Here is a 21359-nt window from a genome sequence, read left to right as displayed (position 1 = left end):
TGCATTCTTTGGATGTAGTTAGAGCTTTGAAATATTATGTTGAAGCTACTAAGAATTTTCGAAAGACTTCTAGTCTATTTGTTATCTTTTCCGGTTCTAGGACAGGTCAGAAGGCCTCTGCCATTTCTTTGGCATCTTGGTTGAAATCTTTAATTCATCATGCTTATGTCGAGTCGGGTAGAACTCCGCCTCAAAGGATTACAGCTCATTCTACTAGGTCAGTTTCTACTTCCTGGGCGTTTAGGAATGAAGCTTCGGTTGATCAGATTTGCAAAGCAGCAACTTGGTCTTCTTTGCATACTTTTACTAAATTCTACCATTTTGATGTGTTTTCTTCTTCTGAAGCTGTCTTTGGTAGAAAAGTACTTCAGGCAGCTGTTTCAGTTTGAATCTTCTGCTTATATTTTCAGTTTTTTTCTTTATAAGATTTAAACTTTATTTTTGGGTGTGGATTTTTTTCAGCGGAATTGGCTGTCTTTATTTTATCCCTCCCTCTCTAGTGACTCTTGCGTGGAAGATCCACATCTTGGGTAGTCATTATCCCATACGTCACTAGCTCATGGACTCTTGCTAATTACATGAAAGAAAACATAATTTATGTAAGAACTTACCTGATAAATTAATTTCTTTCATATTAGCAAGAGTCCATGAGGCCCACCCTTTTTTGTGGTGGTTATGATTTTTTTGTATAAAGCACAATTATTCCAATTCCTTATTTTTATGCTTCACACTTTTTTCTTATCACCCCACTTCTTGGCTATTCGTTAAACTGATTTGTGGGTGTGGTGAGGGGTGTATTTATAGGCATTTTGAGGTTTGGGAAACTTTGCCCCTCCTGGTAGGAATATATATCCCATACGTCACTAGCTCATGGACTCTTGCTAATATGAAAGAAATGAATTTATCAGGTAAGTTCTTACATAAATTATGTTTCTGTCACTATTTAAACAGCTAATGAACCTTTAAAAAATACATCTACATGTTATTCTCAGACTAATCTTTTCTTTACTGCATACTTCTATCTAGCATTTGTTTAGTGTTCAATGTCCCTTTAAAGGGAATTTCTAGTATGGAAATAAAATTCTCCACCATTTTATGAAGAAATTGTGTTCTTTTACTAGGCGTTAAAACCTCTCTTTAATTTCACATTCTATTAAAAAAATAATTAAAATAAAGTTTTCAGACCCCTAAGAATATTTATCAATTTTACTTAAAGGGATGAAACCCAATTTTTTTACTTTCATGATTCAGGTAGAACTTGATTTTAATCAACTTTCCAATTTACTTCTATTATCTAATTTGTTTTGTTTTCTTTGTATCCTTTGTTGAAAATGATACCTAGGTAGGCTCAGGAGGTGCTGATTGGTGGCTGTTATGTATGCCTCATTGTTATTGGCTCGCCCATTGTGTTCAGCTAGCTTCCAGTAGTGCATTGCTGCTTATTCAACAAAGGATGCCAATTGAATGAAGAAAATTAGATAATATAAGTAAATTGGAAAGTTATCTAAACTTGTATGCTCTGTGTCATAAAAGAACATTTTTAGGTTTCATATCCCTTTAATAAAATAGATGTGTGGAGATAGTAACTCCACTAAAAGACAGATACTTCAGCAATCTTGACATTTTTTTAGCAAAATTCCTTTATTAACCCCTTAGGGACCAGACCATTTTTCAATTTTCTTACCGTTAAGGACCAGAGCTATTTTTTTATTTCTGCAGTGTTTGTGTTTAGCTGTGATTTTCTTCTTACTCATTTACTGTACCCACACATATTATATACCATTTTCTTTCCATTAAAAGGGCTTTTTAAAGATACCATTATTTTCATCATATCTTATAATTTACTGTAAAAAAATTATATTATAAAATATGATGAATTTTTTTTTAAAAAAATGCACTTTTTCTAACTTTGACCCCTAAAATCTGTTACACATCTACAATCAACAAAAAACACCCATGCTAAATAGTTCTAAATTTTGTCCTGAGTTTAGAAATACCCAATGTTTACATGTTCTTTGCTTTTTTTGCAAGTTATAGGGCAATAAGTACAAGTAGCACTTTGCTATTTCCAAACCATTTTTCTTTTCACAATTAGCGATAGTTACATTGTAACACTGATATCTGTGAGGAATCCCTGAATAACCCTTCACATGTATATATTTTTTTAGTAGACAACCCAAAGTATTGATCTAGGCTCATTTTGGTATATTTCATGCCACCATTTCACCGCCAAATGCGATCAAATAAAAAAAATTGGTAACTTTTTCACTAAATTTAGGTTTCTCACTGAAATTATTTACAAACAGCTTGTGCAATTATGGCACAAATGGTTGTAAATGCTTAACTGGCATCCCCTTTGTTCAGAAATAGCAGACATATATGGCTTTGGCATTGCTTTTTGTTAATTAGAAGGCCGCTCAATGCCGCTGCACACCACACTTGTATTATGCCCAGCAGTGAAGGGGTTAATTAGGTAGCTTGTAGGATTAATTTTAGCTTTAGTGTAGAGATCAGCCTCCCACCTGACACATCCCACCCCCTGATCCCTCCCTGACCCCCTCAAACAGCTCTCTTCCCTCCTCCCCCTCTACCTATTTGCCGCCATATTGGGTACTGGCAGTACCCAGTTTGCAAAAAAAATTTGAATTTTTCTGTAGTGTAGCTGACCCCCCTCAATACCCTCCCCCCTCCCAGATCCCTTTCCCAGCATTATTACCCCCTCCCTCTCCTTCCTTCCCATACATTTATTTGCCTTACTGTAGCGGGTGCCGAAACTGCCTCCAGTGATGGGCTGCCCACCCGCCTCCCTGCTATGGCTCCCACCCAAAAGGATATTGCAGGATGCCTCAATATTGAGGCATCACTGCAATACCCTGAAAGCATCTGGAAGCGATCACGATCGCTTCCACCGCTTGAAAACACTGAGGACGTGCCAGACGCGTCCTTAACGACCACTCTTTGTAGGACTAGCCTGGCACGTCCTCAGTCGTTAAAGGGATAGTCTAGTCAAAAATAAACTTTCATGATTCATATAGGGCATGTAATTTTAAACAACTTTCCAATTTACTTTTATCATCAATTTTGCTTTGTTCTCTAGTAATTCTTAGTTTAAAGCTAAACTTAAGTAGGCTCATGTGCTAATTTCATAGCCCTTGAAGGCTGCCTCTTATCTGAATGCATTTTGACATTTTTTCACAACTAGAGGGAGTGAGTTCATGTGTCACATATAGATCATATTGTGCTCATGCCCGTAGAGTAACCTAGGAGTCAGCACTGATTGGCTAAAATGCAAGTCTGTCAAAAGAACTTAAATAAGAGGGCAGTCTGCAGAGGCTTAGATACAAGTTAACCACAGAGGTAACAAGTATATTAATAGAACTGTGTTGCTTATGCAAAACTGGGGAATGGGTAATAAAGGGATTATCTGTCTTTTTAAACAAAAACAATTCTGGGGTAGACTGTCCCTTTTAAATACAGATTAAGAAGTTAAGACACCAACATATACCACAAACCTATGAGATTAGTCTGAGCATCTTCAGGAGACGTCTTTGTAATTGATCCCTGTCCAATGCTGACTGCTGGAGCATACAATATATCAATCTTTTCTTTTTCTCAATAGAAATGACTGTATGATAACTTTGGACTGTCAATGTATTTTGACACAAACACAATAAAGTTTTGCTGTTGAGGGAAATGAGGCCCTATGTGCTAAACCCTTTTGAATGAGTTAAACACATGGTAGAATAAGGGAATTTGTTTAGAAATTAAAATGCTTTAATAATATAAAAGTAAAATATATTCTATTTTTACACTAGAATAATCCATTAATTGATGTACTTGTATGCATAGCTGTGTGTCGTTCATCGATTTAGTTGTGGGAAGCAAATACAAATTATATCTTTACTTTTTCCTTGCACGGCTAATTATGAAAACTTTCATGGTGTGTTAACTCATCTTGAACGTTAAGGAGGCATTTTTAAGTGACAAGTTAAAGGGACAGTCTACACCAGAATTTTTATTGTTTAAAAAGATAGATAATCCCTTTATTACCCATTCCCCAGTTTTGCATAAACATAGTTATATTAATATATGTTTTACCTCTGTGATTATCTTGTATCTACGCCTCTGCAGACTGCCCCCTTATCTCAGTGCTTTTGACATACATGCAGTTTAGTCAATCAGTGCAGACTCCTAAATAATTCTACGGGAGTGAGCACAATGATATCTATATGACACGCATGAACAAGTACTGTCTAACTGTGAAAAACTTTTAAAATGCTCTGAGCTAAGAGGCAGTTTTCAGCGGTTTAGAAATCAGTTTGAGCCCAGCTAGGTTTAGCTTTTCAAAAATACCACCAAGGGAACAAAGTACATTTAATGATAAAAGTCAATTGGAAAGTTGCTTAAAATGGCATGCCCTATCTGAATCATAAAAGTTATTTTGACTCTACTGTCCCTTTAACTTCATCAACAGTTGATTTATGTAAAACATGCCTTTATAAAATATCACAACTTCACAGTAAACGTTTGTGCTTTATCTCTAGCTGGCTTACCAGGAAAGGTGGCAATATAATAACATAATAATCATAGCTTGTCTGGGAGATCTTTTGGTTTAGCTTCCAGATAAAGGACGATTCGGTGTTAATAACCATAATTTATTTATTCTGTGGCTCATTTAAAGAGACATTGTACACTAGATTTTTCTTTGCACAAATGTTGTGTAGACAATCCCTTTATATAGCCCATCTGGGAGTGTTTTTGTAACAATATATAGTTTTACTTATATTTAATAACTCTGTGCTGATTTTCAGACTCCTAACCAAGCTCCCAATTATCAGATGTAGACCCAAGTCTGCAGATTCCAGTTTGTGTAATCTGCCTTTTCATATGCAGGGAAGGGGGAGTGTCTGCTCTTTCTGCTTTCCCAGCCCCTTTAACTGGGTGTCCCCACCTAACCTCATCAACTGTGCTAAACTGGGAGCTTCTAAGTACCTTTTTTAAAAGATTTTATGCTGGATTTTTAGATCAATATCTGTGCATATTCTTCTTTATAGTAGTGTCTATTACATGCAGTTATATGAACATTGGTGCACATTGTCCCTGTAAGTAGCATCATTCACCTAGTGCTGCTCGCCCTTTTTATGTATTAGTCATATCCAGTTATCTCTATAGCTTTTTTGCGTAAAACAGGACAACAGACGAGCGTACCTTTGTGAAGGAGTGTGGGGAAGTTTCTGTTTGGTCACTTTAATTAACAAGTTTTGGTTTGATGAGTGCAACTTTGGCATATGAGATTACAGTAAGTGCTATCTAATTTCCAAGGCTGGCGTCTTTTTTTTTTTTTCTGCTACTGCAGCCATGAAGTTAATACGTTATTGTTTAGGACAAGGTTGTCGTACTTTCCCATCTGCTATTTTGACCAGTTCAGAACATTTAGAACAGACATGCAGTGTCATAGCCCATTTAATGGTATATAATATGTCAATGATTTGGTTGAGTTGTCTTCATAACAGCTAATTAATGATAATGTTTCTCTACAGACTGGTTGTCACATACTCCTCATGGAAACCAGCTAAATGGCTTGGTCAGCAGGAATTCCAGATTCCTGAGAACGTTCTACAGATTGTGTACGGGCAGACAATCTGCTGGATAGGAACATTCTATTCACCTTTACTCCCTGCCATTGCAACAATCAAGTATGTCCTTGTCTTTTATATTAAAAAGGTATGTTTGGTATCACAGGTAATGTATACATTTATTTGAGAGGACATAAATTAAGACATAGGAACACATATAGATAATTAGTGGCACTGAAATTAAATTCTAAATGTAAAATTGAATAAAAAAAAAAATAATGTAAAAATACTCTTAAAAACATGGGCACTTTAAGTCAAAGTGGATAAAGACGCTTTTTTTTTTAAATACCTTTTTGTTATGGTAAACTTACTGCCGATCCTCCACCCGCATCTCCTTCAGTATTTAGTATATCAATGACGATCCGGCTTCCTCCAATCCTTGTGTGCCTCACGAGCTGGACACCAAAGGGGGCACACAGCGATTGGAGGAAGCCAGATTCGTCATTGATCTGCTCAATACTGAAGGAGATGCGGTAAGTTTACAGTAACAAAAAGGTAAATGTTTTATAAAAGAAGCGTAATTGTAAAGTTTAATGACTTAAAGGGACAGTCAAGTATAAATTAAACTTTCATTATTCAGATAGGACTTTTAATTTTAATTGACTTTCCAATTTACTTTTATCATCAAATTTGTTTTTTTCTCTTGGTATTCTTAGTTTAAACTTAACATAGGTAGGCTCATATGCTAATTTCTAAGCCTTTGAGGGCTGCCTCTTATCACAGGCTTTTTAAATCTCTTTTCAACACAAAGAGACAGAAAGTACACGTGGGCCATATAGATAACACTGTGTTCAGGCACAGGGGGTTATTTAAGATTTAGCACAAAACAATGCTAAATTTAAGACAATAGATAATAAACAGTCACAGTCATGTGATCAGGGGGCTGGAAGAAGGTTCCTAGATACAAGGTAATCACAAAGGTAAAAAGTACATTAATATAACTGTGTTGGTTATGCAAAACTGGGGAATGGGTAATAAAGGGATTATCTATCTTTTAAACAATAACAATTCTATGGTTGACTGTCCCTTTAAAGCGCCCATGTTTTTAAGAGTAATTTTAAACACTGGGCTTTAAGTGCTAGTATATTTGTGACCTTATGAAATTAAATACTGCCCCTCAGTTAAAACAGACAAACCTGTTATCTCTGCCTACAGTATCTGCATGATGTCACCATTCCAAAATGTATAAAACTATAAGTGAACTGTATTTTGTGGGTAATGCTTACATTATTTAAATAACTATTTATGAAGTTGCATTCTCTGATTTAGCAGAATCACCAACAGTCTCAATACAGTTTTTAATTTCCTTCCAGGTTACCCTAATGGAGAATTGTAAACCTTCAACTCGTCCATTCAGGGCTTCAAGCTCAAATTTCTTCTTCTTGATCATACTGTTGATTGGCCTTGTTGTGGCCTGCATACCCGTTGGGCTTGGCATTGCATAGTAAGCAAATCTATTATGTTTTTTTTTTTTTTACTAAAGCTTCTATCTAAAACTCAAATTATGTGATGTCATTTCTTCCTTCCCCAAGAGAAGCATGAATAAGGCTGCAAAAACATAAGTGGCTCTAAGCCAGTAAAAATCAACTAAAGTCTTAGAATCTGGGCTGAAGCTAAACATATATCAGGTTGTTCATATCATGCTTTGAAAATCATTTTTTCTTTTTTTCAAATGTTTTCAGTGGTGCAAACTGTGCCTTTATTGCCTGTATAATCTTGTCTAGCAAAATTTTTATATCATTACAACAATGAGGTTACTGACATGTCACAGACATATAGACATTAAAGGGACATGCTACCCAAATGGTGAATCACTAGATAGTGATGCAGTATACCTGTAAAAAGCTGACTAGAAAATATGACAAACATCTCTGTGTAAAAAGGAAGACATTTTACCTCTCATTTTCCTCAGTAGCGGCAGCTTTTATTGTAGAAGAACTTCATTCAGAAGGCTTGTGTTTGGAGTTTTACTATGAAATGTAGCAAGTTTATGTTCAGATTCTACAGTAAAGCAAAGTGTGAACTTATGATGTTTATTGGCTGTTATTTCACCATGGAGAGGACAATATGCAAATGATAACTGCTCACAGCGCACTTACTCTGGTGAGCTGAAGAACTTTTAAAGGGACACTGAACCCAATTTTTTTCTTTTGGGATTCAGATAGAGCATGCAATTTTAAGCAACTTTCTAATTTACTCCTATTATCAAATTTTCTTCATTCTCTTGGTATCTTTACTTGAAATGCAAGAATGTAAGTTTAGATGCCGGCCCATTTTTGGTTAACAACCTGGGTTGTTCTTGCTGATTGGTGGATAAATTCATCCACCAATAAACAAGTGCTTTCCATGGTTCTGAAACAAAAAAATAGCTTAGATGCCTTCTTTTTCAAATAAAAAAAGCAAGAGAACGAAGAAAAATTGAGAATAGGAGTAAATTAGAAAGTTGCTTAACCCCTTAATGACCACAGCACTTTTCCATTTTCTGTCCGTTTGGGACCAAGGCTATTTTTACATTTCTGCCGTGTTTGTGTTTAGCTGTAATTTTCCTCTTACTCATTTACTGTACCCACACATATTATATACCGTTTTTCTCGCCATTAAATGGACTTTCTAAAGATACCATTATTTTCATCATATCTTATAATTTACTATAAAAAAAATTATAAAATATGAGGAAAAAATTTAAAAAAACACACTTTTTCTAACTTTGACCCCCAAAATCTGTTACACATCTACAACCACCAAAAAACACTGTACTAAATAGTTTCTAAATTGTGTCCTGAGTTTAGAAATACCCAATGTTTATATGTTCTTTGCTTTTTTTGTAAGTTATAGGGCCATAAATACAAGTAGCACTTTGCTATTTCCAGACCACTTTTTTTTTCAAAATTAGCGCTAGTTACATTAGAACACTAATATCTTTCAGGAATCCCTGAATATCCATTGACATGTATATATATTTTTTTAGTAGACATCCCAAAGTATTCATCTAGGCCCATTTTGGTATATTTCATGCCACCATTTCACCGCCAAATGCGATTAAATACAAAAAATCGTTCACTTTTTTACTAATTTTTTCACAAACTTTTGGTTTCTCACTGAAATTATTTACAAACAGCTTGTGCAATTATGGCTTAAATGGTTGTAAATGCTTCTCTGGGATCCCCTTTGTTCAGAAATAGCAGACATATATGGCTTTGGCGTTGCTTTTTAGTAATTAGAAGGCTGCTAAATGCCACTGCGCACTACACGTGTATTATGCCCAGCAGTGAAGGGGTTAATTATGGAGCATGTAGGGAGCTTTTAGGGATACTTTTAGCTTTAGTGTAGTGTAGTAGACAACCCCAAGTATTGATCTAGGCCAATTTTGGTATATTTCATGCCACCATTTCACCGCCAAATGCGATTAAATTAAAAACAACGTAAAATTTTTCACAATTTTAGGTTTCTCACTGAAATCATTTACAAACAGCTTGTGCAATTATGGCACAAATGGTTGTAAATGCTTCTCTGGGATCCCCTTTGTTCAGAAATAGCAGACATATATGGCTTTGGCGTTGCTTTTTGGTAATTAGAAGGCCGCCAAATGCCGCTGCATTTCACACGTGTATTATGGCTAGCAGTGAAGGGGTTAATTATGTAGCTTGCAGGGTTAATTTTAGCTTTAGTGTAGAGCTCAGCCTCCCACCTGAAACATGAGACCCCCTGATCCCTCCCAAACAGCTCTCTTCCCTCCCCCACCCCACAATTGTCCCCGCCATCTTAAGTACTGGCAGAAACTCTGCCAGTACTAAAATAAAAGCTATATTTGGGCTTTTTTTTTGTTTTTTTTGGCATATTTACATATGCTGCTGTGTAGGATCCCCCCTTAGTCCCCAACCTCACTGATCCCCCACCAAACAGCTCTCTAACCCTCCCCCTCTGCCTTAATGGGCGCCATCTTGGGTACTGGCAGCTGTCTGCCAGTACCCAGTTTAGCAACAAATGTGCCTTTTTTAAAAAAAAAAAATGCCCTTTTTTGTAGTGTAGCTTCCCCCCCCCCCAAGACCAACCCCCCACCCCTTCCTGATCCCTTAGCTCAGCGGTTCCCAACCTGTGGTACGTGTACCCCTGGGGGTACTTGGCAGACCAGTTGGGGGTACTCAAAAATATTGTTGGTAATGGTGGAAGATCCGGGAGGAGGGTCGGGGTGGCACTCTCAATGGGTCATCAACTAATAACCATCGTGGAACTGTGGAAGGAAGGAGCGTTCAGCCGGAAAGTGACAAGTGAAGTCCTAGCCTGGCATATAGGCAGATGGGAGCCCCTGCACCTGAAATATGTGGACCGGGTGTGGATGACTCCGGTCCACATATTAATGATCACCCTGTCACCAGACAGCTTAGCCTCCTGCTTCATCCACCCCCGTGCACAAAATGTTGACTGTGAGTGCGCAGTTAGAAACAGCACTGCAGCAGCATATCTGCGTAGACACGTGTGGTAGAGCTGTGGAGGTTGCGAGTCACACAGGCGAGGTGGGTCTGCATCCCCAAATAAGTTATAGTCAGTGCTGGTAAGTAAAGTACTAATGCTAGTGCTTGCTTGAGTCAGATTGCTTCACTTCCAACTAAAAACGTCCATCGTGGCTGGGTGGTTTATATCGATCTGATCTCACAAATTAAAATATTTATTTCTCCAACATAGGTGTGTCCGGTCCACGGCGTCATCCTTACTTGTGGGATATTCTCTTCCCCAACAGGAAATGGCAAAGAGCCCAGCAAAGCTGGTCACATGATCCCTCCTAGGCTCCGCCTTCCCCAGTCATTCTCTTTGCCGTTGTACAGGCAACATCTCCACGGAGATGGCTTAGAGTTTTTTGGTGTTTAAATGTAGTTTTTATTCTTCAATCAAGAGTTTGTTATTTTAAAATAGTGCTGGTATGTACTATTTACTCTGAAACAGGAAAGAGATGAAGATTTCTGTTTGTAAGAGGAAAATGATTTTAGCAACCGTTACTAAAATCGATGGCTGTTTCCACACAGGACTGTTGAGAGGAATTAACTTCAGTTGGGGGAAACAGTGAGCAGACTTTTGCTGCTTGAGGTATGACACATTTCTAACAAGACTCGGTAATGCTGGAAGCTGTCATTTTCCCTATGGGAACCGGTAAGCCATTTTCTTAGTTTAAGTAAAAGAATAAAGGGCTTCATTAGGGCTTAAAAAAACTGGTAGACATTTTTCTGGGCTAAAACGATTACTTTACTAAGTATATTTGGCAGATTATTACTTTTAATAGTTGCTAAATCTTGGGGATTGTTTTAATAAAAACGGCAGGCACTGTATTGGACACCTTTTTCACTGGGGGCCTTTTCTAGTCATAGACAGAGCCTCATTTTCGCGCCTCTAATGCGCAGTTGTTTTTGGAAAGCATGGCATGCAGATGCATGTGTGAGGAGCTAAGAACCACTGAAAAAGATTATAGAAGGCATCATTTGGTATCGTATTCCCCTCTGGGCTTGGTTGGGTCTCAGCAAAGCAGATACCTGGGACTGTATAGGGGTTAAATGTAAAAACGGCTCCGGTTCCGTTATTTTAAGGGTTAAAGCTTTCAAATTTGGTGTGCAATACTTTTAAGGCTTTAAGTTACTGTGGTGAAATTTTGGTGAAATTTGAACAATTCCTTCATACTTTTTCACATATTCAGTAATAAAGTGTGTTCAGTTTGAAATTTAAAGGGACAGTAACGGTTTTATTGTAAAACGTTTTTTGTGCTTTGTTGACAAGTTTAAGCCTGTTTAACATGTCTGAACCATCAGATAACGATGTTCTATATGTATGAAAGCCAATGTGTCTCCCCATTTAAATATATGTGATATATTTGTGTCATAATGTCCAAACAAAGTAGGGATAATAATGCCATAGATATGATATTTCCCAAGATGATTCCTCTAATGAGGGGAGTAAGCATGGTACTGCATCATCCCCTTCTGTGTCTACACCAGTTTTGCCCACACAAGAGGCCCCTAGTACATCTAGTGCGCCAATACTTATTACCATACAACAATTAATGGCTGTAATGGATAATTCTATTGCATGCATTTTTTTCCAAAATGCTTACTTATCAGAGAAAGCGTGATTGCTCTGTTTTAAACACTGAAGAGCAAGAGGACGCTGATGATATCTGTTCTGACATACCCTCACACCTATCTGAAGGGGCCAGGAGGGAGGTTTTGTCTGAGGGAGAAATTTCAGATTCAGGGAAAATTTCTCAACAAGCAGAACCTGATATTGTAACTTTTAAATTTAAATTTCAACATCTCCACGCACTACTTAAGGAGGTATTATCTACTCTGGATGATTGTGACAATTTGGTCATTCCAGAGAAATTAGGTAAGATGGACAAGTTCCTAGAGGTTCCGGTGCCCCCCGATGTTTTTCCTATACCCAAGCGGGTGGCGGACATAGTAAATAAGGAGTGGGAAAGGCCCGGCATACCTTTTGTCCTCCCCCTATATTTAAGAAATTAGTTCCTATAGTCGACCCCAGAAAGGACTTATAGCATACAGTCCCCAAGGTCGAGGGGGCGGTTTCTACTCTAAACAAACGCACTTCTATTCATATAGAAGATAGTTGTGCTTTCAAGATCCTATGGATTAAAGGTTAGAGGGTTTGCTTAAAAAGATGTTTGTTCAGCAAGGTTACCTTCTACAACCAATTTAATGCATTGTTCCTGTCACTACAGCTGCGTGTTTCTGGTTCGAAGAACTAGAAAAGTCGCTCAATAAAGAATCTTCGTACGAGGAGGTTTTGGACAGAGTTCAAGCTCTTAAATTGGCTAACTCTTTTTTATTTTAGACGCCGCTTTGCAATTAGCTAGATTAGCGGCGAATAATTCAGGGTTTGCTATCGTGGCGCGCAGAGCGCTTTTGCTTAACATCCCTTTCAAGGGTAAAACACTGTTTGGCCCTGACTTGAAAGAGATTATTTCAGACATCACTGGGGGAAAGGGCCACGCCCTTCCTCTGCATAGGTCTTTTAAGGCTAAAAAGTCCCTTTCGCAGAAACGGACCAGCCTCAAATTCTACACCCTCTAAGCAAGAGGGTAATACTTCTCAAACCAAGCCAGCCTGGAGGCCGATGCAAGGCTGGAACAAGGGTAAGCAGGTCAAGTCACCTGCCACTGCTACCAAAACAGCATGAAGTGTTGGCCCCCGATCTGGGAAGGATCTGGTGGGGGGCAGACTTTCTCTCTTTGCTCAGGCTGGGGCAAGAGATGTTCAGGATCCTTGGGCGCTAGAAATAGTTTCTCAAGGTTATCTCCTGGAATTCAGGGAACTACCCCCAAGGGGAAGGTTCCACGGGTCTCAATTATCTTCGAACAGGCATTCTTACACTGTGTAGAAGACCTGTTAAGCATGGGAGTGATTCATCCTGTTCCATTAGGAGAACAAGGGATGGGTTTTTACTCCAACCTGTTCATAATTCCCAAAAAAGAGGGAACATTCAGACCTATTTTAGATCTCAAGATTCTAAACAAGTTTCTAAGGGTTTCATCATTCAAAATGGAAACCATTTGAACGATCCTTCCTACCATCCAGGAAGGTCAATTCATGACCACGGTGGACTTAAAGGATGCGTACCTACGTATTCCTATCCACAAGGAACATTTTCGGTTCCTAAGGTTCGCCTTTCTGGACAAGCATTACCTGTGGCACTTCCATTCGGATTAGCCACTGCTCCAAGGATTTTCACAAGGGTACTAGGGTCCCTTCTAGCGGTGCTAAGACCAAGGGGCATTGCAGTAGTACCTTACTTGGACGACATCCTGATTCAAGTGTCGTCTCTGTCAAAAGCAAGGGCTCATACGGACATTGTCCTAGCCTTTCTCAGATCTCACAGGTGGAAAGTGAACATAGAAAAAAGTTCTCTGTCCCCGTCAACAAGAGTTCCCTTCTTGGGAACAATAATAGTTTCCTTAGAAATGAAGGTTTTTCTGACAGAGGCCAGAAAATCAAAACTTCTAAGCTCTTGTCAGGTACTTCATTCTGTTCTTCTTCCTTCCATAGCGCAGTCCATGGAAGTAATAGGGTTGATGGTTGCGGCAATGGACATAGTTCCTTTTGCACGAATTCATCTAAGACCATTGCACCTGGGCATGCTCAGACAGTGGAATGGGGATTATACAGACTTGTCTCCGACGATACAAGTAGATCAAATAACCAGAGATTCACTCCGTTGGTGGCTGACCCTGGACAACCTGTCACAGGGAATGAGCTTCCGCAGACCAGAATAGGTCATTGTCACGACCGACGCCAGTCTGGTGGGCTGGGGCGCGGTCTGGGAACCCCTGAAAACTCAGGGTCTATGGTTTCGGGAAGACTCTCTTCTCCCGATAAACATAATGGAACTGAGAGCGATATTCAATGCTCTCAAGGCTTGGCCTCGACTAGCAAAGGCCAAATTCATAAGGTTTCAATCAGTCATCATGACGACTGTTACATATATCAACCATTAGGGGGTAACAAGGAGTTCCCTGGCAATGGAGGAGCATCCGGGGGAGTGGGAACTCCATCTGGAAATCTTTGCCCAAATAACTCAATTATGGGGCATTCCAGACTTGGTTCTGATGGCCTCTCGTCAGAACTTCATGGTCCCTTGTTACGGGTCCAAATCCAGGGATCCCAAGGCGACTCTATTGGATACAATAGTAGCACCTTGGATCTTCAACCTAGCTTATGTATTCCCACCGTTTCCTCTCATTCCCAGGCTGGTAGCCAGGATCAATCTGGAGAGGGCTTCGGTGACCTTGATAGTTCCTGTGTGGCCACGCAGGACTTGGTATGCAGACCTGGTGAATGTGTCATCGGCTCCACCATGGAAGCTACCTTTGAGACAGGACCTTCTTATTCAGGGTCCATTCGAACATCCGAATCTGGTTTTCCTCCAACTGACTGCTTGGAGTTTGAACGCTTGATTTTATCAAAGCGTGGGTTTTCAGATTCTGTAATAGATACTCTTATTCAGGCTAGAAAGCCTGTAACTAGAAAAATTTACCATAATATATGGAAAAAATATATCTGTTGGTGTGAATCTAAAGGATTCCCATGGAACAAGATAAAAATTTCTAAGATTCTTTCCTTTCTACAAGAAGGTTTGGAGAAAGGATTTTCTGCGAGTTCTCTGAAGGGACAGATCTCTGCTTTATCTGTTTTACTTCACAAAAGGCTGGCAGCTGTGCCAGACGTTTAAGCGTTTGTTCAGGCTCTGGTTAGAATCAAGCCTGTTTACAGACCTTTGACTCTTCCCTGGAGTCTTAATCTAGTTCTTTCAGTTCTTCAAGGGGTTCCGTTTGAACCCTTACATTCCATAGATATTAAGTTATTATCTTGGAAAGTTTTGTTTTAGGTTGCAATTTCTTCCGCTAGAAGAGTTTCTGAGTTATCTGCTCTGCAGTGTTCTCCGCCCTATCTGGTCCATGCAGATAAGGTGGTTTTTACGTACTGAGCCTGGTTTTCTTCCGAAGGTTGTTTCCAACAAAAATATTAACCAGGAGATAGTTGTACCTTCTTTGTGTCCGAATCCAGTTTCATAGAAGGAACGTTTGTTACACAATTTGGACGTTGTCCGTGCTCTAAAATTCTATTTAGATGCTACAAAGGATTTCAGACAAACATCTTCCTTGTTTGTTGTTTATTCTGGTAAAAGGAGAGGTCAAAAAGCAACTTCTACCTCTCTATCTTTTTGGCTTAAAAGCATCATCAGATTGGCTTATGAGACTGCCGGACGGCAGCCTCCTGAAAGAATCACAGCTCATTCCACTAGGGCCGTGGCTTCCACATGGGCCTTTAAGAACGAGGCTTCTGTTGATCAGATATGTAAGGCAGCGACTTGGTCTTCACTGCACACTTTTGCCAAATTTTACAAATTTGATACTTTTGCTTCTTCTGAGGCTATTTTTGGGAGAGGGGTTTTGCAGGCCGTGGTGCCTTCCATCTGGGTGACCTGATTTGCTCCCTCCCATCATCCGTGTCCTAAAGCTTTGGTATTGGTTCCCACAAGTAAGGATGACGCCGTGGACCGGACACACCTATGTTGGAGAAAACAGAATTTATGTTTACCTGATAAATTACTTTCTCCAACGGTGTGTCCGGTCCACGGCCCGCCCTGGTTTTTTAATCAGGTCTGATGATTTATTTTCTTTAACTACAGTCACCACGGTATCATATGATTTCTCCTATGCAAATATTCCTCCTTTACGTCGGTCGAATGACTGGGGAAGGCGGAGCCTAGGAGGGATCATGTGACCAGCTTTGCTGGGCTCTTTGCCATTTCCTGTTGGGGAAGAGAATATCCCACAAGTAAGGATGACGCCGTGGACCGGACACACCGTTGGAGAAAGTAATTTATCAGGTAAACATAAATTCTGTTTTTTCTGATCATTACGCTTTGACTCCCCCCCCCCCAGGGCCGTGTTTAGGGGCAACCAGGCAGCTGCCAGGGGCGCCAGCCACACAGCAGGGCTCCTTCTGAGAATGAGATCTGAGCTTTTATCCTGTTGATACACGTACAGTCGTATGCCATTCAGATATAGCTTACCTCCCCTATAAAAAAAGCTCTTCCTTTATTTTGAGGGATGGGTGTGGGTAACGAAGAAAGGGGGTACTCATAAATGAAAAGCCTAATCAAGGGGTACGGGAGAGAAAAAAGGTTGGGAACCGCTGCCTTAGCTGTTTATTTCTAAATTTAAAAACGTTTTTTTTTAACTTTTAACAGTTTTATTTTTCTGTAGTGTAGCGGTTCCCTCCCGCTCCCGCCCCGTGCATGCGCCCGCCCGCTGCCCCACATGCACGCGCGCGCTCCCGTCTGTTCCGCCCCCGATCCTGCCCCCCTTCCCTCCACTCGGCACATCGATGGCCGCCCACCCGCCTCCCAGACTTGCTCCCACCCACCAACGATACCGGCCACCGATGTCCGGTGCAGAGAGGGCCACAGAGTGGCTCTCTCTGCATCGGATGGCCAAGGGGGGTTATTGCAGGATGCCTCAATATCGAGGCATCACTGCAATAACCGGAAAGCAGCTGGAAGCGAGCAGGATCGCTTCCAGCTGCTTTCCAGACCAAGGACGTACGCCACACGTCCTCGGTCATTAACTGTATTTTTTTTTGAGGACGTGTGGCGTACGTCCTTGGTCATTAAGGGGTTAAAATTGCATGCTCTATCTGAATCACGAAAGAAAAAATTTGGCTTCAGTGTCCCTTTAAGGTAAAATATCTTGCTTTTTTCACAGAGATGTTCAGGTGATATTTTCTAGTCAGCTTTTTACACTTATACTGCATCACTGTCAAGTGCTTAAGGATGTGAGTAACATGTTCGTTTTTTAATGTAGAATTGTGTAGCGTCCTAAAGCAGATGAGGATAAGAATTACTGATTTTGCTCAGTGAATCCTGTGATAAGTCACATAATGAAAACCAGTACAGTGCAAAATCTGACTCTCATTGTTCTGAAATCCATATTTATCAAGATGAGATTTACTTTGATGAGAAAAGATGAGAATGCAATAGTTAAATTACTAAATAGTGGGCATGGGCACTTGGAGGTTTTGGATGCAGAAGAATGCGGCTGGTTTCAGACTCTTTACGGAGCGGGATTTCTTCTTGTGAAGGTTCAATACACTAAGATCTGGATTTGTACAGATCTTGGTGTGCTACACATTTACAAGAAAAGAAACAGCCCCCTTAATTTAAAGACCCCTATTTTTCTATTTCAAACAAATGATCTCCCATTACTGTATATGGTGCAGCGACAATTTGTTTCCTCCTGCAAAGGGGCATAAGAAGGATGTATATACTTGATATTTTTATATTTATTTCAAATGTAAAATATGCTACCATGGTGCAGCGGCAACTAAGTAGCATTTAAAAAAGTCTGTGTGTAGTTAACACAGCTTTGTGCATGGGGTTTGATGCTGGCGCAGTATTAAACAACAAGGATAATGCAGCCTTTTTGTAACTCGTTTGCATTGCACAGTGCCTTGTAGTAGTTTGCTGCCCCTGTCCCTTTAAATTTAAAAAGATTTTGCTTAACATTTTACAGGCACAAAATATATCCTCAATCCATTTTAAATGCTTTTATATGCATAACATCATTTTGTGCACTATGTCCCATTTTAAAGAGAATACACCCTTCTGTTGTATTCTGTATTTAAAAGAACAGCATAAAACATGTTAAAATGTGTTTTTAAATGGGGAAAAATGCTCAAGTGGTTCTAAATTGATATTGAAAGTAAGAGAACATGCACATTTGTGCACATCTCCTTTCTAGGGTCAGATTACTCACTAGTTAACAAACACATTGATCACAGCTCTAAAGGTTTTCAGTAAAACAACAGAAGTATAAAAAAACAAAAAAGTATTTTTTTCAGCCCGGAAATATTTGTTTTTGAAAAAAAAAAATCTTTGTTTCTTTCATGTAATTGTCAAGAGTCCATGAGCTAGTGACGTATGGGATATACAATCCTACCAGGAGGGGCAAAGTTTCCCAAACCTCAGTTTTACGAACTTTGCCTCCTATGGAGGTGGTGAAGTACGTTTGTGCTTAGATTCTACGTTGATATGCGCTTCTCAGCATTTTGAAGCCCGATTCCTCTCAGAGTACAGCGAATGTCAGAGGGTTGTGAAGGGAGTATCACCTATTGAATGCAATGGTTTTCCTCACGGGAGATCTATTTCATAGGTTCTCTGTTATCGGTCATAGAGATTCATCTCCTACCTCCCTTATTCAGATCGACGATATACTCTCATATTCCATTACCTCTACTGATACTGTTTCAGTACTGGTTTGGCTATCTGCTATATGTGGATGGGTGTCTTTTAGTAAGTATGTTTTCATTACTTAAGACGCTCTCAGCTATGGTTTGGCACTTTATGTATTAATATAAATATATGTATTGTACTTATATTTGCCAGGAGTCAGGTTTATGTATATTTCCTTTTGCAGACTGTCAGTTTCATATTTGGGAAAAGCATATTTAGGAAAATATTTTTTTCTTACCTCGGGTATAGTCTTTTTTTCTATTGACTGTTTTCTCTTTTAATTTCGAGGGCAAAATTAGGCTCACGAGGGTGCAAAATGCTGAAGTTTATTGCGTCATTCTTGGCGCGAGAAATTTTTTGCCGCAAAGTTACGTCCGATGATGCAAATTCGGAAGTTCTTCTTAAAGACACGATGAGTCCACGGATCATCTTCATTACGTATGGGATATTCACCTCCAGGTCAGCAGGAGGAGGCAAAGAGCACCACAGCAGAGCTGTTAAATAGCTCCTCCCTTCCCTCCCACTCCAGTAATTTTCTTTACCTACGTTAGTGATAGGAAGAGGTAAAGTGAGGTGTTAGATTAGATTATTCAATCAATAGTTTGTTATTTTTAAAGTAGTGCCAGAGTGTGCTGCTTTGTTCTGGGGTGTAGCCATAGTCCATATCAGTCTCTTCAGTAGAGCTTTTGGTGGCTTTAGAGCAATGGGAACTGGTGGGACATAATTCTCACTGCGCCTCCCATACATTTATGCTGCCCTAACCCTGAAAAATCTGAGGGATATTACTCAGTATTTTCTCCTCTTTCACAGGTCCATGTGAGGAATAGGACCTCACAAACCTGGAGGCTGCCTTTGCTGTCGGGCAGAATGAGGTAAGTGCTGACTTTCTATCACCTGAAAGGGGTTTATTTTATTTTATTTTGTACAAGTATATTGGAGTGATACACTTAGTTTCACGTAATCCTACACTGACTCCACACTACCACTCTATACAACACCGTTTTCCCATACAGAGAGTTTTCTCATCTGTACACTTTTTTATTGCACTTAGAAACCTATTATCAATGATAGACATTGCCAAATTAGTACTATAATCCTTTTTACTACCTACAGGTGGTTTTTTCAACATATAGAAAAAGGCTAACCCAACTCCTAATAGGAGGAGCGTTCTGTTTAGTAGCTACTGGGGCACCAGTACATTTCGGTTTATATACTAGTTATCTGAAAGAGGATAGCGTCTGTGATTTTAATTAATCATTTGAATTCAATTGTTTTTACTATATTTTAACTATCTGTTTGTTACATGGATCCATGCATGTTTGAAAATAAAGTGTAATTTTATTTTGTATTTTAATAATTTATATTGACTACAGTTCATATTGTTCAGACCCAGCCTCTTTTGGCGCTTTGGTACCAACACTTTATCTGACATAAAGAAGAAATTCAGAAGTAGTTGGGCACTTACTCTGTATGGGATTTTTAAAGAAGCTCTTAATGGATGGGCACTTTATTTTTATTTTACATAAATTCTCCATGATACCTAGGAGATTATATGTGACAGCTAGCGCAGGCACTGGGGGAAATCTGTATTTATTTTGACTCACAGGGCATGACGATGGTGGTAGTCACATCTCCCGGCGGTTACTTTAAGAACCATGCCGACCGGGAGATGGCGGTACTAATATTTCTATATTATAAGGCTTAGTTCAGCCGGAATTAGCTCCGAGGCACTTTATCTAATCTCCCGGCGGTTACATAAGAAACATGCCGACCGGGAGATTACTGTACTGACATCGCCCTAGGCGGGTGCATTATCTGGCTATTATACTAATTAGCCTCTGAGGCGCTGTATCTAATCTCCAGGCGGTTTCATATGAAGCTATGCCGACCGGGAGATTACTGTGCTGATATCGCCCTAGGCGGGTGTATTTTGACTTTTGTCATATTCGGTCTCTGTGGCACTTTAGCTCATCTCCCGGCGGTTACATAAGAAAAGTGCCGACTGAGAGATGAGTTTGTCAAGTTGGAATTTGCATAGCGCGCCATAAAACAATATGGCGACCGGGAGAAGCCTGTTTTTGTTAACGCCCACGACGGGCGGTCTTTGTGGGGGCGGTATTTGCATGTCGCGCCCTTTTTCCCTTCTCTTCCGGAGCAGTTGCTGGTCCTATACGCAGACTCATACTGTATGCGTAATGAGACCGGAGACTGTCTTTCCCTGTTGCGGATCATGCATGTGCTGCTCAGAGGGAGACGGTTTTTTCAGGCAGGCACCTCAGCATTTTCCTGTTGAGGGGGGTTTGATAAATTACGAAGCCTATTTAAGATGTTCTGCAATATTTACAACATATAAAAAAAATAAAAAAAAGTTACTCTTTTTAAAATTTAAGGTGACAGTAACGTTTTTGTATGGTTACAGTTATGCAATGATTAAAGGATTCTTTGAGAGCTCTTGGTTTCTCTTGTCAATAAAGAGTAGACCAAGAGGCTATGCAGAGAGTTTTTTATGTTACTCAACGTTTAAAGGGACAGTCAAGTCCAAAAAAAACTTTTATTTTTCAAATAGGGCATGTAATTTTAAACAACTTTCCAATTTACTTTTATCAACAATTTTGCTTTGTTCTCTTGGTATTCTTAGTTGAAAGCTAGACCTAGGAAGGCTCATATGATAATTTCTAAGCCCTTGAAGACCGCCTCTAATCACATGCTTTGTATTTGCTTTTCACAGCAGGGGAGAGCTAGTTCAGGTAAACCCTATAGATAACATTGTGAGCATGCCTGTGGATTGTGGCAGACACTGCACTAATTGGCTAAAATGCAAGTCAATAGATAATAACTAAAAGTCATGTGATTAGGGGCAGTCAGAAGATGCTTAGATACAAGATAGTCACAGCAGTAAAAAGTGTATTAATATAACAGTGTCAGTTATGC

General features: G+C 39.5%; 1 protein-coding gene across 2 annotated transcripts in view; it reads left to right on the top strand.

The window, feature by feature from the left end:
• The window catches only part of TMC7 (transmembrane channel like 7), a 184928-nt gene that overhangs the window by 125382 nt on the left and 38187 nt on the right, over window positions 1–21359 (top strand). For both annotated transcript variants that reach the window (XM_053694931.1, XM_053694930.1), the window contains 2 exons: window positions 5541–5724; window positions 6950–7080. In XM_053694931.1, the coding sequence (XP_053550906.1) occupies window positions 5541–5724; window positions 6950–7080 (315 nt within the window). The remainder of the gene's footprint in view (window positions 1–5540; window positions 5725–6949; window positions 7081–21359) is intronic.

Source organism: Bombina bombina, chromosome 11 (genome assembly GCF_027579735.1).
Source record: "Bombina bombina isolate aBomBom1 chromosome 11, aBomBom1.pri, whole genome shotgun sequence".
Lineage (NCBI taxonomy): Eukaryota > Metazoa > Chordata > Amphibia > Anura > Bombinatoridae > Bombina > Bombina bombina.
This window is presented reverse-complemented; position numbering and strand designations above follow the sequence as displayed.